This window comes from Ambystoma mexicanum, chromosome 12 (genome assembly GCF_040938575.1).
Source record: "Ambystoma mexicanum isolate Mex_15411 chromosome 12, UKY_AmexF1_1, whole genome shotgun sequence".
NCBI classification, from domain to species: Eukaryota; Metazoa; Chordata; class Amphibia; order Caudata; family Ambystomatidae; genus Ambystoma; species Ambystoma mexicanum.
In genome coordinates, this window is record NC_090936.1 from 547,442,706 (window position 1) to 547,462,582 (window position 19,877).

Genomic DNA, 19,877 nt, shown 5'->3' on the forward strand with positions numbered 1-19,877 from the left:
TTGATTGTAATGTAGCATGGAAGTTGCACTGTTGGTGAAGTGGGTGTGTTTCAGCATATTTGTCACCCATGGGTGCGCTGGGGCCTGGTTCAAAGGATAAGTGCGCTCCTTGTTCTTTCTGCTGTTCTTCTATATATGCGCCTGGGGTGAGGGGGCATGGGTTTGATCTCGATTTTCCCTCTTCAAAAGCACTGGGAGACATTTTACAATTTTGAGCTCACCTTCAGGGTGGAGGTAAAACATGGAGGATAAACAACGCAGATGTTCACCTTTTACTGTTACAATGTTGACATACAAGGATTGTAATGTGGTGGCTCCTAAAACAGACATTGTTTAAACAATGGGCCTCATTCCGAGTGCTACCAACAGATTGCTGCATAACTCAGAATAAATTACCGGCGCCTGACTTCCCACTGCCTGCGGCCTATTCCAAGTCCGGCACAGGGAAGTCAGGACTCTATGGGAAGGGGGACACAGGAGCACCAACACTATTGATTTCAGTGCTGGTGCTGCTGTGAAAGGAAGGTCTGAATTGCCGGGCGGGATGGCACCTGCCCGACAGAGTTGTAGCGTTCCGGCCGGGAAAAAACAGTGCCGGTAAGCTTACACTTATAATGAGCCAAATGTCTTCATGATTTGGTGTTACCATTAGACCTGCAATAAGGATGTTTGTATTTCGATAGGTTATGCTTGCAAACCAAGACTTTAAGCACACTAATTGATGTATTATATGGACAATATATTATTGGAGACCATGATCTGGTGTATGCACATTTGGTGGTATAACTGTTGAGTGGATGGTATGCACTCAAAAATGTATGTAACACAGGTCAATCAGCATCTCATGAACCACATTATGACTGAGGGTTTTATGATAAAAACAGATTAGATATCATGTGCTGTATGCTTTAGCCACCAGCCTAATTTTGGGTCAGGCAGTATTTTAAACAAGAAGTAATTCAGAGGATTAATACATGTTGTAATACCACCTGATAAGGAGGTCAAATACCTCCAAAATATCATCCAATGTTAACTTCATCCAAATTAGGTTAACATGACAACCCCCATAACAGTAAACAGTTTGATTTCCTGTAGTGATGTGCTAGTTAGGTTCACTTGCTCTGCTGGTGATCCCTAAAGTGTATTGATCCTTCTGTACATTATGTAAAATGATGCATAAGCAATATAATCTTCTTCTTTACCTAATCCTGAAAACTAAAAACAATATCAGAAATGGATAAACATAATAGCAAACATTTAAGAGCATGGACTTTTGGTAATAAAGCATGCTTTTTCCCCCCAGAAAATCTCAATCCGTTAACACGTTCCTGCAATTTCTTTGTAGTGTAGTAATTACTGTGTGAAGTAATTCTGTAAGAAGTATCTGTTGACTCTGTAATGGGCAATGCCATGTGGGGTGCCATTAGGTAAGCCCATGTAGGGTCTACAAAAGTTTACATTCTACAGTGGCTAATCACAAAGCATGTTTTGATGCATAAAGCAGCCAACATGTGGGTGGAAGGTAAAGCAAAATCAAGTATGTTACACTAGGTGTGATGTTGCCTAAATTCCCAGTGGAATTTTCCACAGATGGCTTCAAGAACACACCAGCTCGAAAAGACAGTTCAAGTATTTTTATTTGTAGACTAGTAATGGAGATCCCTAAAGTTTAGCACTCTCGCTCATCTAGAGCAGTTCATTCCATCCCTAAACCAGGTCGTCATCAACCTGAGGTTTGTCGCTAGGGATTGGTAACTGTAGGAGCATGGGCTCCGAATTTTAACAGCATTGTAGCATTCACATGCTAGCATGGGTTTGAACTTCAATTGAGGCCAACGGTGTGAAACGCATTACTGGACTCAAGAATCTGAGTCTCAGGCAGAATTAAATAGATGCCAATGCACAGAGCACATGCTTGAAATTGCACTTTGCTTCAGGATGATATTTCAATGAACTGAGCTGCACTGAATATAATACTAACATAAAGTAACATACTAATTAACCCAACCCCAGTTAACATGTAACAGATTCCCATAATAACATTTAGCGCACATTAGTTCATGAAATAAACTGAATGCAGACTGATGAAAAGACATGATGCTCTGAAAATGGGAAGAAACATTGACTTTAGACGTGTATATATTTTATATAAATGTGCTGTGTACCAAAAAACATAGTTTTGTTTTTTACACAAATCTGTTTGTTCTTTATGTGTACATGTACAAATATTAAACCTGGCTTAGTTTGCATAATTTAAATCCAATATTGATATGTGGATTAGTGTTTACATAGAAAGAAACTATGAATACATCTTAGTCAGAAACAGAAGTATTGTATAGGGAAGTTGTAAGTTTATTTAACGTAATGGCCTTTCAGAAGCAGTTGAATGCATTCCAGGTTGGCACCTTTTATTTTTCAGTTAATGTGTTTATCTTCCTACGTTTTTCCTGCTCATTAATTTTTGCAGGGCCACTTTGACGTCTTTATTTCTCAGACTGTAGATGATTGGATTGAACATGGGAATGAAAATGGTATAGAAAACTGAAGCCACTCTGTCCTGCTCCATCGAATACTTTGAGTTAGGTCTGAGATACATGAAGAGAAGAGCTCCAAATAACAGGACAACACAAACAAAGTGTGAGGAACATGTAGAAAATGCTCTCCTCCTACCTTCTGAGGCCCTGATCTTGAAAATAGTAAATATGATGTAGACATAAGAGACAATAATGCAGACCAAGGATCCTAATATGAGCCCTCCACCAACATACACCATCATGGCCACATTGAGGGAGGTATCAGAGCAGGATAGCTTTAGAAGTGGTGGTACGTCACAGTAGAAGTGGGTGATTGTATTCAGGTCACAGAAGGACAATCTGAAGGTACACATGGTGTGGATCAGAGCATTGATAAAGGATATTATATATGCTCCAACAACAAAGTATATACAAACCCGTGTGGTCATTATGGAAACATAAATCAGTGGGTTACATATAGCCACAAACCGGTCATAGGCCATAACTGTCAAAAGGAAAACCTCAGTGCTCCCGATGATTATAAAGAAAAACAACTGGGCTACACATCCTGGAAAGGAAATTATTTTCTTCTTTGATAGGAAGTTAGCCAACATATTGGGGGTGATGATAGAAGAGTAGCACATGTCTACAAAGGACATGTTACTGATCAGGAAATACATGGATGTCTGAAGATTAGGAGATATCATGATTAGTGTTATGATACCCAGATTTCCCACTACGGTGATAATGTAGACACTGAAGAAGACAACGAATAGTGGGAGCTGGAGTCGTGGGTCCTCGGTAAGGCCAAGGAGGATGAATTCTGTAACCAAGGTCCTGTTTCCTCTTTTCATTTTTTATGTTGATGGTTCCGGTGCCACCCTGAAAGTGATATAAATGTAATCAAGATAATACCTTATTTTTAGGCTAGTCGGCATCAAAAAAATTAGCTTCTACAATGAATACATTTAACACAATGCATATGGGTGGCAGGTACTTTTGGTGATCACGTATGGTAATACAGACAACAGAAATGTTAACATGACCATGTTTCATGTGCCAATGAGTTTTAGAGCATGCATGGAAACAAAGCAAATTCTGATACTTTTGTCAATTCTTTTTGGAAAGTCCATGCATATCATTGCTTCCCATGTAGTTATTTCACCTGATTAATACAACTTATGTACAATAGAATGCATACATTGAGTACAACATTTAAAACCCTGCTATGTCCCAGCATTACACTCATTCAATATAACAGTTAACTTACTCTACTGAACAATATGTATATGTGTTGATAATACATATGTTTCCTAAAAAGCGAGAAACAAGATATTCAAATTTAAAAAAAATACTCATATCACCCAAAGTTGTTGGATAGTGTCCATATGTTCTGCTCCTTGGTCAGGTTATTCAAGGAAATGTATAGCTTCACTACAGGCTGCACCAAAGGGCTATGCATACTGTGTTTGAACAGTGCTGACAAAAGGGGGTCTGCTGTCATTTCTCAGGGATGAACACTATTACTAATACTGTTTGTCACTAATATGGTCCCCAGCTGACCCTAATATAAATCTAGCCTTGGGAAGGTTTACTACTGCATCTCCACTTGAAACCTGACTTCACGTGTTTTTGTGCCTATAAGCATTCCAGGCTGCCATAATGTTTGCTCTTCTGTCTCCCCTATGTTTCGTCCTCCTCTGCACACTGATCACAACACAAACATCAAAAATGCCATTAGTATTGCTCCATTTACAAACGCATTTCTTGGAGAAAATTGAAGGCTATGCCAAGCATCTGACAGTGACATCAGGTACCTTACATAGCCACCATATGTTAAGGTACACATCAAATTGGGAAGTTAATGGGCCTCATTACGAGTTTGGAGGTAGCCATGGTGCTATTAGCACCATGGATGCCTCCAAAATCGTGTCCAGGTCCGGGTTCTGTGAATGAGGAATTACCGGTCATTCCAACCTTGGAGGACCCGGTAATTCCTCATTCACAAAACCAATCCCCATTCCCATTTGAGCCCCAATAGCGCTCAATGTGAATGGGGAAGGAGCTAATAACGGGCCCGTTATAAGCTGCTTGGTCCCCTTGAGGGACCCGCAAAGGACGTCAGGTCTGACCAGTTGTTCTGTGCAGGTCCTACAACGGAACCTCGTAATAGGGCGGAATAGGTTTACCGGCACCATTACCGGTGCCGGTAAACCCTTTCCGCCAGCCTTGTAATGAGGCCCCATGTCTTTGCATCAACAGACTCAAATACCCCAATAATGTGAAATATTAAATCCCAGACTAGATAAATACTTGTCTAGCCATTCAGGGAACAATTGAGTAAGTAGGTTTGAGCCATGTGACTGCCTTTGTCTCAGGGAGCCTACTTTTGCATTTGTTATTGGCAATATCCTGACAGTGGTCTGCATTATAACTATGCCAATCCGGTAACAACAGTGTTGGTAAGCCTACTGGCACTGTTGTTACCGGACCAGAACTGTACGACTCTGCGGGCGGTGCCATCCCGCCCGCCAAGGTCAGACCTGGCAGGCGGAACAGCACCCGCCCGCAAAGTTTCACGTAAACACTGGCATAGGTATTAACAGTGCCGGTGCTTCTGTGGTCCCATTCCCCTTGAGTCCTATGGGACTCAAGGGGAATGGGGATTTACAATAACCAGCGCCTGACTTCCCAAAATGCTGGGGTTGTAATGCCCAGGTGTTTACGGCAAGCCAGGTGCCAGTAAAATGTACAAGTCCGGCAGCAACCTGCCAGTTTCAGCGGCACGATTAACGCCGGACTTGTAATGAGGGCCAGTGACCTATGAATAAACTCACTCTTTAAACCTGTTTATTTGAAATATTCTTTCATTACAAATAAATACATGTTACCTGAGTAAGCCAGAGGAAGAACAAATATCTATGTGTCTCTCACGGCAAATTAAATTGCATGTGGGTGTGTTTAATAAACTTGCTAGCGTTACTTTAAATCTCTTTATGTTCTCAATATCACTGTGTGTTTTGTTGGACCTCAAGAAAGAAGATAAGGGCCCCATACAAAATAAAGAACTTGGAAAAGATGGGTGAGGAGAAGAATGGAGCTCTCGTAGTATTTTCTGCAGCGCTACTGCCAGCTGGAAGGACAGTGGTGCTTAGTACAGATGTTGAAAATGCATTGAGCAGCAACAGGACCGAATAGAAACCAAATGGTTAAGTGTAGACTCCACCAGGGAACTCTGCATTCATCTGAAAACCCTGAGACAGCAAAGCACATTAATAAGAAGAGGCAAATCCCAAGTGGTTTATGTTTGCCAGTAGCTCAGACTCAAAGACCTTCAGGTTGAGATATAAGTGCATTACGTGTCATGGACATGTTTACATTGAACCAGCTCACACCCATTCTTTTATGTTTTCCTTATTTTCATTCTCTCCACAGTGTGGTGGCAGATGTAAAAGGACTCAGGCTAGAGTTTTTTTTTTTTATGGCAGACTGTTTTAGGGTTTTATGACATCCTGACAAGCACTCTTTAGACACCTTTAATTTCCTTTTCTTTAGAGTATATGATATGATATGGCATTTATAACGCGCCCACACACACGTTTTTCAAGGTGTGACGCGCAAGGTAGGGGGAACAGAGGGAAAAACAGCGACACCGATCCTACTAGGCCAGGTGTCATTCCGATCACGCAAGTGTAGGGGAATGGGGAAGAGGAAAAGTGTGGAGTGGAGGTGGGGTGGGGAAAGTTCAGTACATGGGGTAATAGAATAAAAAAAGTAGGACCAGCTTGTGGCAAGTGCAAAGGGTAAGTGCAAACAACAGGTGTCAAGTGCAGGTGGGGGACTGTAGGGGTACAGAAAACAGTCCCCAAGTGGGGGCGATGCCAGGGAGTCAGTGCAGGAGTGTAACTGGCAGGGGGGGACCTGGGCCCGGGAACAGAGGGTTACCAGGTGACCAGTACAGTTTCAGCCAGAAGTTCAGCAGGGGAGAGGAGGAGAGGAAGCAGAAGCAAAGATGAAGGATTTGAGGTGCTTCTGGAACCGCAGATGTTTCTCCTCAAGTTTCAGGGTGGCAGGGAGTCTGTTCCAGAGGGAGGCCCCAGCCGAAGAAAGAGATCTTCCACCAATTCGAATAGAAGAGAAGCATAGGCTCGGATTAGGTTTTAAGAAATGACAAATAAAGAAATACTGTATCCAAAATGCCATCTTGTCTGTCTCCTGATTCTGACTTACCACACAGTGCTATAGGTTTTTTTCTTTTACGTATATGTTTATAAAGAGTGTGGAGAGTGTAAATAATGGACTACTTTATCAGAAGTTAGTTGATTCCTGCAGCAATACTCAGCTACATCTCCTGTGTGATGATCTGACTGAAATAAATGGGGATCCTAAGAAAATCACAACCTCATGTATTCTAACTGAGGGGGAATAATGGTGTTGATGACTAAATATTGATCCCAAGAACACGCTAGCATTGAAATATAAAAGCATTCTGAAAAGAGAGTCATCAAACGTTGATTGGGTAGACAAACACATACATTTGGCAACTACATCTTTAAGCAGAGATTACATCTTGCGAATGCCTACTTTGCAGCATCTGACTACTTATGTGAAGGAGTTTACAAACACTATTGTGTTGTTTTTATCTTACTGCAGTGTTGTGTTTTTGTTACTGGAAGTGTGCCTGTTTGCCCTTGGGCCTAAGGTGGCAAATACATGTCTAGTCATAAACATTAACATAGGTGCTGGTCTCTCTCCATGAGTCACCTGTAATGGAAATAAAGATAACATAATATAACTGTAGACATTAATACAAATTCTACTAATTTCCTCCCACTTCATAGCTCAAACTAGGACATTATGTATTTTCAAGCTAATGTGTGGACTTGAGCTTGTAACCATGGCACTGGCAAACCCACACACTAACCTCTGTGGTACAGAAGATACTTTTTGAAAGCATTGCCTTTTGCATTATGACGTATCTGTCAACGTTGTATTGGCTGAAGCTGATTCTGGGAACTAGCAAGGCTTGCTGGGATCAACATAGATGTTGCTCTCTCTCTCTGAGTGATTTGTAATGGAAATAAACATATAATAATATATCCATAACGGTAACGAAAAGGTTAAAACCTGAAATGTGCATCTATTTCTTCTCAGTACACAGCTCAGTCTAAGAGGGTTTGCATTGTGATGACAATGCATGGTCTTGCGCAAGCACTTCATGGACATTCAAACCTCTGAGCTACTGGGGCTACCTTCAGAACACATTTCTTTTTAGGTTATGACATAGCAGTCATGTGTAAAACGCTTGGAAAAGATAAGAGTGAAATGCAATTTTGTAGAGACCTGGGTGGTACTTGGAGCTAGGGTTGACTTAAAGAAAGAAATTAGGCATTTCAGGCTCTGTGGCACAATAGTGGTGGAAAGTGACAAACAGTTGTTATGCTCCTGTAATGCCCTAACATTACTGCATATGAAAAATCTGCTGGCGGTGGAAGCATGGGATGGACTTACTCTATGCATTAACCGCTTATGGGAAAACCATATGAAGGGAGATCATGTTGTAATGGTATATCATTCAAGGAGAGATTGATGATGTGAAGGATTACATTTGGCTGAATTGGTTTTATGTATGCTTTTTTCACCACACTGTATGGTTGCCTGTTTGTTGTGTGAGCCCCCCACCACCCCTGTATGGTTGTCCGCGTGTTTTCTGAGCCCCCCATCGCCTCCTGTATGGTTGCCCGTGTGTTTGTGTGAGCCCCCCAGCTCCCTGTATGGTCGCCCATGTGTTGTGTGAGACCTACACCCCCCTTTATGGCTGCCCGTGTGTTGTGTGAGCCCCTCACCCACTGTACGGTCACCCGTGTGTTGTGTGAGCCCCCCACCTCAATGCATGGTCGCCCATGTGTTGTGTGAGACCCACACCCCCCTGTATGGCTGCCCGTGTGTTGTGTGAGCCCTGCAACCCCCTGTATGGTTACCCGTTTGTTGTGTGAGCCCCCCACCCCCTGTATGGTCACCTGTGTGTTGTGTGAGCCCCCCTGTATGGTCACTCGTGTGTGGTGTGAACCCCCCAGATCCCCCTATGGTCACCTGTGTGTTGTGTGAGCCCCCACTCCCTGTATGGTCGCCTGTGTGTTGTGTGAGTCCCCCACCTCTCTGTACGGTCACCCATGTGTGGTGTGAATCCGCCAGTCCCCCCTATGGTCACCTGTGTGTTGTTGATAACTATCTCCCCCCATCTCTCTGCCACTAAATTAACTCTACGCATTGTAGCACTGCTGCCACTCAGCATCATAGGGTTGGACAGCATGTCTCTGCCACTTATTTTTGACCTCTGCATCTGTTTGACTGCATGTACCTCATGTATTTCCCTTAACATGAGGTGAGCTTGCCCAAGTATATATTCCTTTGTAACTATCATGACATTATGTACCTGACGTAGTTCCCCATAACATGAGGTGAGCTTGCCCAAGTATATATTCCGTTTTACCTATCATGATATTGGGCCTCATTACAGGGTTTGAGGTAGCCATGCCAGTTTTACCGGCAAGACTACCTCAAAACTTGCATCCGGGTCCGGCACCCGCAAATGGGCAATTACCGGGCTATTCTGGCCCTACAGGACCCAGTAATTGCCCTTTCATGGGTGCCAGGCCCAGTACATCCCCAATCCAATTTGAGCCCCATCATGACCGTATGTACCTGATGCAGCTCCCATAACATAAGGGGAGCGTGCCCAAGTACATACTCCTTTGTACCTATTATGACACTATGTACCTGGTGCAACTCCCCGTAACATGAGGCGAGCTTGCCCAAGTATGTATTCCTTTGTACCTTTATAACCTTATGTACCTGTTGTAACTCCCTGTAATAAGTATATACTAGTTTCCGCACTTTCCCTGGCCTATGTACACCAGGTTGTAACTGTTTTATTGCACTTACTGTAACCGTAATCTTATGCCAAGCGTCCAGATGTCTTAGGGCTTTGCGTGCTATATAGATAAAAAACCAAACCAAACCGATCAATATATTACAAAAAGGACTTCTAAACATATGCTGTGTCAATTTACATAACTTTTAAAACTTCTGTGATGGTGAATGGGTTCACACAAGCAGCACAGAACCATATTTCAATGAAGAAGATTATTAACAAGAACAACAAAACAACAAAAAACAATTGCCATAGACAATAATGGTCAAGGATATGAAATGGTGGAGGACACCATTATGGCAAAATAAACCCTTATGGAAAGAAGACCCAACAAACTTTGAACCAAATGCTCCTTTCACGCAAACCAACCATCCATGGTGTACAAATGAACATGCAGCTCAATGTGCAATGCACACCAACAATCCTTTAAATCTTTACAACTATTGCTCAATCACTATGTGAAACTAACAGACAAAAGTACAATGAAAATGTTACAAACCATGGACTTGTGTCCACTGGACTTCAAAGACATTCTTTAGCCTGCAATTTAGGAACTGCCTGCCAAAGGACCTTCCACCACATCAAATGTAAGCAAAGCACCATTCTGCTATATAGAATCTTGTGCATCAACTATACTATGCACAATGCCCTGCTCTAGAACTGCAAAATTTAAATAATAGTCTCCTACATGGAACAGCCAAAGAACTGTTTTGAGAAATAGATCACATCCAATGTCCATACATTGACTTAGAAAATAATGTACCTTCAGAAAATATTACCGAAAACCACACAAGCACCAACGTCCTAATAATGACATACAAAAAAGAAATAGCTAAGTTTCAAAACACATCTGCTGAAATACCAGACCAAATATATTTCTGTTGTCGCAGAACGTGTTATAAAAAGAGCATCAAAATAGTGGATATAGCCTACAAAATAGAAGACAATGAAGAATCCCAATGTTTCAAATTAGCTTTATATTTAACAACTGTAACTAATTACAAAATAACTGACCCCTCAGCAGTTTGCACGTACTGCAACACAAAGCTTGACAATAAACAAATGCCATCACACACTATCACTAATAATTTAGATATATTCCCATGTCCGAAATCTCTCCAACACCTTAACTTGCATGGGAGCATTTTAATCCAAACAGTGCGCCCATTTCAGGCTAGAATACTCCTTCAACTGAAATCAGCCAAAATACCTCCAAGTTAGTAAAGGGCATCCATGGCAAAGTAGTGTATTTGCCATTAGATCAGAAAGAAAATGTACACACTCTAGGAGTACAACGACCAATAGATAAGTCCTTGATTGTACTAGTTAATGGTGTGACAACAAAAGACAACAAAATTCGGCAACAACTTGTCAACTTAAAAAAAAGTTAGACAAGCACTCAATATCTAAAGGAAAACAAAGAATACTACAAAGATATAAACATAGAGGCAAACTTAAGAGAAACCATCCAAATAATTCAAGACTCACCAGCAACTGTACAATTTCAACGTGTAGATCCTACTACTGCAGCCAACATTTAGACTAGTAAAAAATTCACCCACTACACCCCAAAGACACCTTTGACAATGCATTAGAAACATATCAAATGTATCAAGCCAAAGGATCCCCAATGAGGATATGGAAAAAAAGTGTAGAAGCACATTGTTTTCCTCTACTCTTTCCTACAGGAAAAGGAGGAAGATACAATTAAGAGGGTAATTCATAGAATTTCGCAGAAAAGTGTCGCAAGCGGCTGGCGCAGAGTGTCCGCGTGCGATTGCCTGCGCCAGGCACGTGCGCCAAAACCGATTTCCGCGCACAGCGTATTCATGGATTTTAGGCTCCCAAACCAGCCGTGGTGCAGAGAATCGCAGCGACCCTGCAGCAGCGCCAGTAACGCCCCCAAGAACGCCTTTGCGCAAGGAAAAGCCATCAAAATCGCTAAATCATCGCAAAGGGCTGCGCTAACCCTGGACCAGTTCACCGGGCTGGCAAACAGCAAACGCCAAGCGGGGAACGTGTATTTCAGGGGTGCGCGGGAAGTTCCACACGCGTTTGGCCCAGTGCAAGCAGGGTACGTGTATTCCAGGGGTGCGCGGGAAGTTCCACACGCGATTACAGCAGGGTACGTGTATTTCAGGGGTGTGCGGGAAGTTCCACACGCGATTGGGCCAGTGCGAGCAGGGTACGTGTATTCCATGGGTGCGCGGGAAGTACCACACGCGATTTCAGCAGGGTACGTGTATTCCAGGGGTGCGCGGGAAGTTCCACACGCGATTCCAGCAGGGTACGTGTATTTCAGGGGTGCGCGGGAAGTTCCACACGCGATTGGCCCAGTGCGAGCAGGGTACGTGTATTCCATGGGTGCGCGGGAAGTTCCACACGCGATTTCAGCAGGGTACGTGTATTCCGGGGGTGCGCGGGAAGTTCCACACGCGATTTCAGCAGGGTACGTGTATTTCAGGGGTGCGCGGGAAGTTCCACACACGATTGGCCCAGTGCGAGCAGGGTACGTGTATTCCATGGGTGCGCGGGAAGTTCCACACACGATTTCAGCAGGGTACGTGTATTTCCGGGGTGGGTGGGAAGTTCCACACGCGATTGGCCCAGTGCGAGCAGGGTACGTGTATTCCATGGGTGCGCGGGAAGTTCCACACGCGATTTCAGCAGGGTACGTGTATTTCAGGGGTGCGCGGGAAGTTCCACACACGATTTCAGCAGGGTACGTGTATTTCAGGGGTTCTGGGGAGTACTACATGTGAATTGGCCGTGTGGGTCCTCCCAGGTGTACGCTCCACAACCTCCACGGCCCCTGCAGGCAGCCCACACCACGGGGGACTACCCTGCACCCCTGCTCATGTCCCGCAGGCAGCCCATCCACCATGGGCATGCCCCCCAGCCAACCCACATGTCACCTTGCACTACTGATCAACAATGCATGTCTCCCACCACCCCCACCCCCCAGCAGTGCAGGGGCAGCCTCCACCAGGCCCACACTCATGTCTCCCACCACCCCCACCACCCAGCCACCAGGGGCACCCTCCACCAGGCCCCCACTCATGTCTCCCACCACCCCCACCACCCAGCCACCAGGGGCACCCTCCACCAGGACCCCACCCATGTCTCCCAACACCCCCACCCCCCAGCAGTGCAGGGGCACCCTCCACCAGGCCCCCACTCATGTCTCCCACCACCCCCACCCCCAGCAGTGCAGGGGCAGCCTCCACCAGGCCCACACTCATGTCTCCCACCACCCCAACCACCCAGCCACCAGGGGCAGCCTCCACAAGGCCCCCACTCATGTCTCCCACCACCCCCACCCCCCAGCCACCAGAGGCAGGCTCCACCAGGCCACCACCCATGTCTCCCACCACCCCCACCCCCCAGCACTGCAGGGGCACCCTCCACCAGGCCCCCACTCATGTCTCCCACCACCCCCACCCCCCAGCCACCAGGGGCACCCCCCACCAGGCCCCCACTCATGTCTCCCACCACCCCCACCCCCCAGCCACCAGGGGCACCCTCCACCAGGCCCCCACTCATGTCTCCCACCACCCCCACCCCCCAGCCACCAGGGGCACCCTCCACCAGGCCCCCACCCATGTCTCCCACCACCCCCACCCCCCAACAGTGCAGGGGCACCCTCCACCAGGCCCCCACTCATGTCTCCCACCACCCCCACCCCCAGCAGTGCAGGGGCACCCTCCACCAGGCCCCCACTCATGTCTCCCACCACCCCCACCCCCCAGCCACCAGGGGCACCCTCCACCAGGCCCCCACCCATGTCTCCCACCACCCCCACCCCCCAGCAGTGCAGGGGCACCCTCCACCAGGCCCCCACCCATGTCTCCCACCACCCCCACCCCCCAGCAGTGCAGGGGCAGCCTCCACCAGGTCCTCACAATCCCCAATCATGTGCGTTATGGTCAGCCTCCACAGCCAAAAAGCCCTACCAAGTAACCCATTCACCCACATGGAAATGGAAACTACATGTTACACCCCCAATGTTCATAAAGCTAATGAACCCATGTCCGTCACACACAATGGTTGCATTTGAATGGGAAAACACCCAACATGACATGCATGAAACCAATGAGATGATACCACACAGTGAAGTATGAAAACAAAATTGTATTAAAAAAAATAAGAATGCAAAAGAAGTGAAACAAACTACAATGGCAATGAAAAAAAGATAAGCTGCATGTCCGTTTAAAAAAATAAAAACACCAAATCCGAATCCAAAAAAATGCTGTCCAAAGTCAATTGAAAAATAAAATCAATCCAATGAAGAACTATGTACAATACTTCCAAGGGTCCATGAGCCCAACTGAACAAAGGAAACCTACAAAAAACCCTAACTAAAATGCAACTATATACAAAAAGTGGAGCAGTGTCCGTCGACTCCAAATCATAAGAACAAACAAAGGAAACCTAAAATTAAAGAACTATATACAAAGGCGGCGGGCAAGTCCAGTGGCTCACTCCGTGGTGTTCCGGGCCAGGGCATCATCGAACTCCTGTTCGATGTCCCGGAGGCGGTCCTGTTCCATGGCCCTAAGGGTCCGCAGGGACGACGCCGTTTCCTCCTCCAACCCCCTGCGGATTGCTTCGAGTTCTCCGCCCTGACCATTGTGAGCCGCGCCTCTTCCGCCCGCCGCCGCTCCGCATCTATGGCGTGGCCCAACCGCTGCCACACGGAAGACACTCTCTGTCCTGGGTCCTCCTGCCCTCCGGCCGATGCCTGCCCCTCCGATGTCGAAGGCCCCGAGCCTTCATGGCTCCCACCATGTTGCTGCTGCTGCTCTGCCTCTGCCTGTGCACTGCCTCCTGCTGCCTGCACATCCTCCGCCGGCTGGGGTGCAGTCGTTGATGTGGCCACCCCTGCTGGACGTCCGACTCCCGACTGTGGCAGGGATGCCTCCTCCATCAGCCTGGCCGCACCGTCAGAGGCAGCTCCACAGGGCACCCAGGTGACTGATGGGTGGGAAGATGGCACAGAGGACGACTGGCGCGTAGGGGGTCCAGTTGAGGAGGGGGTCGGAGCAAGCCCCATCAGACGGAGGAATCCGGCCTGGGTGACCTGTCCCAGCAGGCTGACGTGGTCACCGAGCCATTCGAGATGACGTGCGGTCTCTCCATGAAAAGACTGCAGGTCACCTCGCATGGCCCGTTGAGGCAACGCCACACCAGCCAGGACAGGCTCAACCCAGACCTGGATAGCCACGTCCGCAGGCAGAGGAAGGCCAGATGACGTCAGCTCATCCCCTGCCTGAAAACGGGTCTGGACGTAGGCATCCCTGCTGGTGCAAGATGATGCAGGGACAGGATCGGGGACAGGATTGCACACAGGCACCTCCGCGGCAGCCTGTGCTGCCTCCTGTCCCTGGTCCTGCACTGCACCACTAGCACCAGTGGGATCACCACCTCCAGACCCTGTCTCTGGTGCTTGCACGGCCTCCTCCTCCACCAAACCCCGCACCAACCTGGATGACTCCGTGCCATCTTCCCCTGTTGGGCCCTGCGGAGTCCCAGCTGCCCCTTCTGCTGCCGAGGAGTCCAACTCCAACCTCCGCCTCTTGGACCTCCCCCCGGCAGCTGCGGCCTGGGATGCGGCACCGGACTCCTCACTCCCCGACGAGATGACAACACGGGAGAGGAGCCGGGCCTTGCGTCTCCGGCTGGCGGTGGGATCCCCGCCCCTGTGCTCCACAGCACCTTCTCCGCCCTCTTCATCAGTTGACGCTGCAGACAGGGAGAAACAAAACACAGGCATCAGGGCACTGTACAATGGACACATACACACATGACAGTTGCACATGTGTGGCATTGGCAAACCTCAGACATGTCATCACAATCCCCAACACACATGTCATTACAACTCGCACACATGAGTAATACCACAGCCATATCGCAACTGCCACCACCATCCCTACACATACAACAGCATGAGCAGCCAAAGGTGAGCCCGACATCACATGCAACACAGGAAGTGCACCACACATGTACACACACCACCACACTTGCATGCATGTGTACACCTCTGCCAAGTGTCGCACTGTTCAGACGGGCATCCATGTCACATCTGCCAATCAGGCTTCCACATACCGCTGTCACATGCATCCATGTTGCATCACTGTTGCACCCTTGTCAAATACACACACATGCACATGTACACAGTGCTGATACATGCAGCCGAAAACAACATACATGCGTGACATCACGGACATGTCTACTTACATACACATTCATCCAAACATGTGTGCCCACACAACTGCATTTGGCATGCAAGCCTACACACGCAAGCACCATCCATGTCTCACACATTACAGCCCTCGCATGTGTCAGCCCCACGGCCCTGTACACCCCCACCCATACTCGACCCCATACAAACAGATGTGCAACCTGCACACTACCGAATAATCACCACACGCACTGCTCACAATCAGGATGCATGTACACTCACCGCTCGACTCCAGACGGGTCTGCTTCTCTAGGACCTGGATGTGGAGCGCTGGGGATATGCGTTCCAGGACCCTCATCTGTTCTTCCGACAAGTGGCCCCGGCGCCCCTTGGCATTCGCTGCCTTCAAGAGGCACCGGGCCTTGTTCAGGGTCCTGGACCTGAAGTCCTCCCAGCGCTTCCTGACATGTTGTAAGTCGCGGACTGCCACCCCCTCTGTGTTGATGGCAGTCACTATGTCAGTCCAGATCCGAGTCCGTCCTTCCTTGTCGGCGCGGGAACTTCCGAAGAGGGCATCATACTGCCCCAGGACTTGCTCCACCAGGACACCAACTTCGGTGGCACTGAAGCTGGTGCCCCTCTGCCTCTCTGGCCGGGGGTTGTCAGTGGTCACAGATGGTGTTTGCCCCGACATGACAACCCCAGAGGCAGGAGTGGGTGGGCAACTGGGTCCTGGGGCTGGGCTGTGGAGCGATGGAATCCCAGTCGGGAGTCTTCGGTTCCAGCAGGGGTGGTCACAGCAACAGCACCCCTGGCTGATGTGCAGGCAGCAAATGGCAGTGCACGTGGGCAGCAAGCAGTCAGGCAGCAGCAGATGACAGGTGGGAGCGTGCTCGGGGCTCTGGGGGGCAGTAGTTTGGCCTTCTGGGCAGGAGCGTGGTCTTCTGTGTGCATACGCGTGGCCAGCTTGATACGGAGTAATTTGGCACGTGAAAAATCTGCACGTCAGCGTGTAATTCGAGGAAAGGCCCTTAGCGCGTAAGCGCGTCTGCACGCATACGCATTTTCATTGGACAGAAGGCCCCTCAAGCGCAAGCGCCCCTGTGACGTGACGCGTACAGACGTGCATGCGCATTTCAGCGTGCGGGAAAAAATGCACGTCCGCGTGTAATACGAGGAAAGGGCCATGCGCGTATGCATGGCAGCACGCATATGCGATGTCATTGGACCAAAGGCCCTTAGCGCGTAAAGGCGTCGCCTGCATATGAGCGTCTATGAAGTCACGTGCACGTAGAATTGGGAACACGTTTGAAAATGTTGCGTGTTAAAAAAATGAAAGACACGTCCGAGTGTCAAAGCGTGTAATTGGTGGGAATGGGCCTAACGCGTACACGTGGCAGTGACAAAGCGTGTAATTGGTGGAAATGGCCCTAGCGCGTACACGCCGCGTAAGTGACGCTGGACGTGTGGGCCTGTATAAATGGTACGTGTAGAACACCATTTCCGTGTACGTGCTTTTCGTGGAGAGCGAGTGGGTGAATTCTGTACTTCTTGTCGTTTCACACGCGATTTACTTCACAGCGTTTCAAGTTCGTATTCCCTGTTACCTCTGACAGCTTTTTCTCTTTTTTCTCTTTTACTGGTTTACCTGGGCCTGTTCCCTCAAACAGTGTTCTCTTCTACTGTTGTCCTGTCTCCTCAGACAGCGTACAAATCTTCTTTTGGCGGGGGTGTTGCCAACCAAACACGCTCCTTTTTCACGCTCTTTTACCTGGCAGACGGTGAGTCATGCACGTATCTAACATCTGTGCTTGCCCCGTGTGTCGCCTACCCCTTCAGAGGTCATTCTAGGCTGCGTGTGACACGCATACGTTCATTCTTGTGTTACTGGGTGCCACAGCGTAGTGCAGGTTTTTCTTTCTGCACACATGGTCTAGGAGGGGTTGCGTGCACGTCATCTCCCTTTTTTGGGGCTCCTGTGCGTAGCGTGACCCATCATCTTTCCCCAGGGGTTACATTCAGCCTTGCTAGAGCACTAGGGTACAATTACCATCTGGTACCCAACCCCTTTGACCCCAATTGCCCAGGACAATAGTTTACAGCCACTCCCATACGCACATTAACATCAGTGCCATGGCTGGGAGGCGAGGATTCCGTAAGGGTGGCAAAGGTGGAAGAGCCACAAGTGGTGGCCGTGGTGGATCCGGTAGGGGACGTGGTCGTTACTTGCAGGGTGAGCCTGTCCCCCCATGTGTGGAGGACCAGTCAAGGGCACCCATAATCCCCCCCTCCCCCCTTCCGTTGAGGCTGATGTGGCTGACACCATCCATGCTCAGCCCTTGTTGGACCAGCCCATTGTGGCACCAGACCTGGCTGACTCCATGGCTGACTTCCAGGTCAGCAGGCCTATGACACGTGCGCTGGTGCACGTTGATGTCATCATGCCACGTGCATCTGGGGCAGCAAGGTCATCTGCTGCCCCAAGTAGGCAGGGCGGAGAGGCTGCAGGGGCAGCTGCGGCTCCATCCACCCCAGCTCTCACACACCCAGCCAGGACAGTGTCGGTCCTTGTCCATCCTGCTGACATGCCCCCTGACACCATTACACTTGAGCCAATGCCTGCACCAACTCCCATGCTCAGTGTGCAATCCCACACTCCTGATACAGAGTCCACCAGGGCTCCTGCCCCTAGTGTCCAGAGCGGCGCAGGACACTCAGGATCACCACCACCTTCCAAGCGGAAGAGGAAGAGTGCTCGTCCGGCACAGGCTGATGCCCCAGACAAGGCTACACAGTCCGGCCCGTCGAGGAAGCCCAGCTTCACGGATGACGAACTGAATGCACTTGTCGAGTATGTGTCCGCACATGATAACGAGATGGTCATTGTTGCAGGATCCAAGACCACACCTGCACAATGCCAGGCACACTGGCAGACCGTTGCGGACATCGTAAGTGCCCTTGGAATCGTGAGGCGCACAGCCAATGATTGCTATAAGCGCTGGAATGACCTAAAGCGCAGGGCAAAGAGTAAGCTGGCCTCAAGTCATGCCGCAACTCTAGTGACTGGAGGTGGGTCTCCAGTAGTAGACATGGAACTCACTCCACATGAGTCAGTCGCTGGGACCTACATCACGGAGGAACAGATCCAAGGCGTGGGAGATCTGCCTGATTACGAGGCATTGTCCGGTGAGTGCACATGCATGTGTGTGTCATCCATGTGCATGGTGTGTGTGTGAGGGCTTCTGTTTGTGTGCCAGGTGAGAGTGTGTGCACCTGAGTGGTATGGGTCAGCCATGTGCTTCATGCAATACATCCTGCGCAGCTGCATTTGGCCATAGCAGTATCCCTTCTGCCAACAGTAGACATCTAGCCCAACTGCACGCCAGTTGCCCTTGAAGTGTCACCTTGCCACAACATTGTTGCTTATTTTTCACTGTTCATTCAGTCAGATTGTTTGCATTCCACCACTTTTACTAGGCATTTCGCAGTCCTCTAGTCACATGTCTGACATGGCTATGGTAAAGTGGAGTGACTTTGTTACCTGGATATCATTTGTTCACACATGTCCCTGTGCAATTGGACCATTTTGGACTGGCAGCTCCAGGTGAAAAATCTGACCTGTTTGAATTAGAAAAGCTATTACATGCGGGAACTGGACTGAATGAATAGGTGCTGCCCTCCTCTCCATCTTCACTCAATAGCAATGGTACATGCCATCTGTGTGATGGCATGTGTGTTTCACCTGGCAATCACAGGCCAATGTGTGATGCCACTGACAGGCAGCATGCAGAAAATGTGTTCATCTTCCATCTTGGTGTCATCAATGTGTGCCATTTGCCGCCCCTTCATACGCAGTGAGGGTGCATGCATGGGAGGGTTTTAGTCATGTGGGACATGTGTCAATCAAGTACTGGTTCTCTTGCTTCTCAGCCCTCATTGTGTGCCATGGTGCTAATGCCTGTTTCCATTTCTTTGTTTTTATGTCTTTGCAGGGGAAGACGCACCTGATACTGCTGGGGTTGTGGAGATGGTGCAGACCCAGGAGGGGTCCGAGGGCCGACCAACCACCAGTGAGGGACGTGGTGTGGTGGTGGGTGAGAACCCACAAGTGCTGCAGGTCGTGCTCTCAAGGGGTGTCTCTGGCTGCACCTCCCCCGAGCTGTACTCAGGTGTTGATTCGGATGATGAGACCTACGTGCCGTCGCAGGTGAGTGTTCCAGGGAGGGATTCTGTTCTGTCCCACCCACCT

At 48.5% G+C, this 19,877-nt stretch overlaps 1 protein-coding gene across 1 annotated transcript; it reads right to left on the reverse strand.

Moving 5' to 3' along the window:
• Positions 1 to 2,428: 2,428 nt before the first annotated feature.
• On the reverse strand, positions 2,429 to 3,367 carry LOC138514569 (olfactory receptor 8G1-like). Its single transcript, XM_069630028.1, has one exon. It carries the CDS (start codon positions 3,365 to 3,367, stop codon positions 2,429 to 2,431), a length of 939 nt encoding a protein of 312 aa, XP_069486129.1.
• Between the last annotated feature and the right edge of the window lie 16,510 nt (positions 3,368 to 19,877).